The sequence below is a fragment of the Chaetura pelagica genome, unplaced genomic scaffold (genome assembly GCF_000747805.2).
Source record: "Chaetura pelagica isolate M959 unplaced genomic scaffold, ChaPel_1.0 scaffold778, whole genome shotgun sequence".
Lineage (NCBI taxonomy): Eukaryota > Metazoa > Chordata > Aves > Apodiformes > Apodidae > Chaetura > Chaetura pelagica.
Window position 1 is genome coordinate 7,026 of NW_009954240.1, and position 2,880 is coordinate 9,905.

At 60.2% G+C, this 2,880-nt stretch overlaps 1 protein-coding gene across 1 annotated transcript in view; it reads right to left on the reverse strand.

The window, feature by feature from the left end:
* The window catches only part of TNPO3 (transportin 3), a gene marked incomplete at both ends in the record, with an annotated part of 28,741 nt that overhangs the window by 7,014 nt on the left and 18,847 nt on the right, over positions 1-2,880 (reverse strand). Inside the window, 3 exons of the mRNA XM_010003701.1 lie at positions 1,117-1,273; positions 1,398-1,492; positions 2,777-2,880. The exon at positions 2,777-2,880 is cut by the window's right edge and continues 11 nt beyond it. Of these exons, the coding sequence (XP_010002003.1) occupies positions 1,117-1,273; positions 1,398-1,492; positions 2,777-2,880 (356 nt within the window). The remainder of the gene's footprint in view (positions 1-1,116; positions 1,274-1,397; positions 1,493-2,776) is intronic.

Here is a 2,880-nt window from a genome sequence, read left to right on the forward strand (position 1 = left end):
GGGACAGGGAGGTTGTTGGGGCAGGACAGCCCTGGCAGGGAGCAGGGGGACAAAAGGGCATCCCCAAACCCCCCAGGAGGGTCCCCCACAACCCCCCCAAGAGGGGTGGAAGGACTGGAGAACAAGCCCTTCAAGGAGAGGCTGAGGGAACTGGGATGGTCTGGTTTAGAGGAGGCTGAGGGGAGACCTCCTTGCTCCCTACAAGTGCCTGAGGGGAGGTGGGAGTTGGGCCCTTCCATCAGGTGAACAAGGCCAGGAGCAGGGGAGAGGGCCTGAAGCTGCTCCAGGGGAGGGTCAGACTGGGGATCTGAAAGGGTTTCTTGACTGAGAGGGGGGTTGGACACTGGCACAGGCTGCCCAGGGAGTGGGGGAGTCACCAGCCCTGGGAGTGATTAAGAGGACAAAGTGCTTAGTGACATGATCCAAGCACTGGTGGGGCAGGTCAGGTCATAGGAGGGGGATTTAGGTTATGGGGGGACTAGATGATCTCCTGGGATGATTCCATTCAGGGTTGGGACTCAGTGTTAAGGGTCAAGGTTTAAGGGTCTAGGCATAAGTGTCTAGATTAAATGGACCAGGGCTAAGGGTCCAGGGTTAGGGGTTCAGGGTTAGGGGTTCAGGGTTAGGGGTTCAGGGTTAAAGGTCCAGGGCTAAGGGTTCAGGGCTAAGGGTCCAGGGTTAAGGGTCTAGGGTTCAGGATTAGGGGCTCAGGGTTAGGGGTCCAGGGTTAATGGTCCAGGTTTAAGGGTCAAGGGTCCAGGTTTAAGGGTCCAGGGTCCAAGGTTAAGGGTCCAGGGTCCAAGGCTAAGGATTCAGGGCTAAGGGTCCAAGGTTAAGGGTTAAGGGTCCAGGGCTAAGGGTCCAGGGCTAAGGGTCCAGGGTTCAGGATTAGGGGTCCAGGGCTAAGGGTCCAGGGTTAGGGATCCAGGGGTAATGGTCCAGGGTTAAGGGTTAAGGGTTCAGGGTTAAGGGTTCAGGGTCCAGGTTTAAGGGTTCAGGGTCCACGGTAAATGATGATGTGGCTGTCATGGTGTTGTCAGGCCCTGGGCTGGCCTTGACGACCTCCAAGTTCACCCCCAGCCTGTGTGTGTGTGTCCCCCCCAGCCCCCCACTCACGTCGTTGGCCACCCCGGTGTGGATCAGGTCCCGCAGGAACTTCATGACGCTGCAGTTGGCGTCGCGGTGGTCCAGGGTGGTGGCGGCGATGGCCCATTGCAGGATGGGGATCATCACCCCGCTGCGCAGCAGCGTCACCGGGCTGCGCTGGATGAACCTGCCCGGGCAGGGGGACAGGTCAGACCTGGCTCTTCCCCAGGGGAAGAAACACCCCCATCCCCTCCTTTCCCAGGAGGGGAAAAAGAAAAGAGGTCCCCAAGGAGGTGGGAGGGCCAGGGCACCTGGCGGCCAAGCGGAACAGGTCGTCCACGGTGTCCGGGTGGTTCTGAAGGCCGTTGGGCTGCTCCAGGAGCTGGAAGGTGGGGATGCAGAGAGCCTGGGAGAAGGGAGGAAGGGGTGTTAGTCTTGGTTAGAGGTCGTTGCACAGGGAGGTGGGATGGGCTGGGAGAGTTGGTGTGTTGAGCCTGGAGAAGAGAAGGCTCCAGGGAGACCTGAGAGCAGCTTCCAGTGCCTGAAGGGGCTCCAGGAAAGCTGGGGAGGGGCTTGGGACAAGGGCAGGGAGGGATGGGAGCAGGGGGAAGGGTTTCCAGCTGGCAGAGGGAGCTGGAGCTGAGATGGGAGGGAGAAATTCTGGGCTGTGAGGGTGGGGAGAGCCTGGCCCAGGTTGCCCAGGGAAGCTGTGGCTGCCCCATCCCTGGCAGTGTTGAAGGGCAGGTTGGATGGGGCTTGGAGCAACCTGGGCTGCTGGGAGGTGTCCCTGCCCATGCAGGGGGGTTGGAACTAGAAGATCTTTAAGGTCCCTTCCCATCCAACCATTCTGTGATCCTATGATGATTCTTTGACTTCAAGCACCAGGCAGATCAGACCCTGGTGTCTCCTCCCAGCAGTCACTGGCCAAGCCCAAAGGGCAGGTCTGGATCTGTCCTCCCCACGGGACACATGCCCTGGGGCAGCAAAGCCTCTCTCAACCATTGGCTCCTCCAGCAAGAAACTGAACTGCTCACCAGCTCTGCTTTAACCAAACTATTCTCCTTCGTGTTGGTTCCCCAATGTTTGTGAGAGCTGAGAGGTGCTGGGACCAGCCTGGGTGTGGTGGAAACCAGCTCTGCTTCCTGCAGAACCTCTGGACAACCAAAGCCATGGGCACAGAGGGGATGTCACTGTGGTGGGACGTGGAAGTAAGAGCCCCGGAGCTGGAGCAGAAGGAGAAGGGGCTGGAGAACTTGGGAGGAGCAGCTGAGGGAGCTGGGGGTGTTGAGCCTGGAGCAAAGGAGGCTGAGGGGAGACCTGCTGGCTCTGCAGCTGCTGAGAGGAGGTTGGAGCCAGGGGGGTCGGGCTCTGCTCCCCAGGAACAAGGGACAGGACAAGAGGGAACGGCCTCAAGTTGTGCCAGGGGAGGTTGAGGTTGGATCTGGGGAACAATTCCTGCCTGGCAAGGGTTGTCAGGGCCTGGCCCAGGCTGCCCAGGGCAGGGGGGGAGTCCCCATCCCTGGGGGGGTTTCCAAGCCCTGGAGATGTGCTGAGGGACATGGGGCAGTGGGGACTGGGCAGGGCTGGGGAAGGGTTGGGAGGATCTCAAGGCTCTTCTCTAACCCAAACAATTCTGGATTCTGAGCTGTGGAGGGGGTGGGAACAGCACCCACAGCCCCCCAGCACCCACCTGCAGCATGTCCAGCAGTCCCTGCCTGCAGCCCTCTTCCATCCCATACTCATCCACCAAGATGCTGCCCAGGTAGAGGAAGCAGGAGTGCTGGTGGGCCCGGT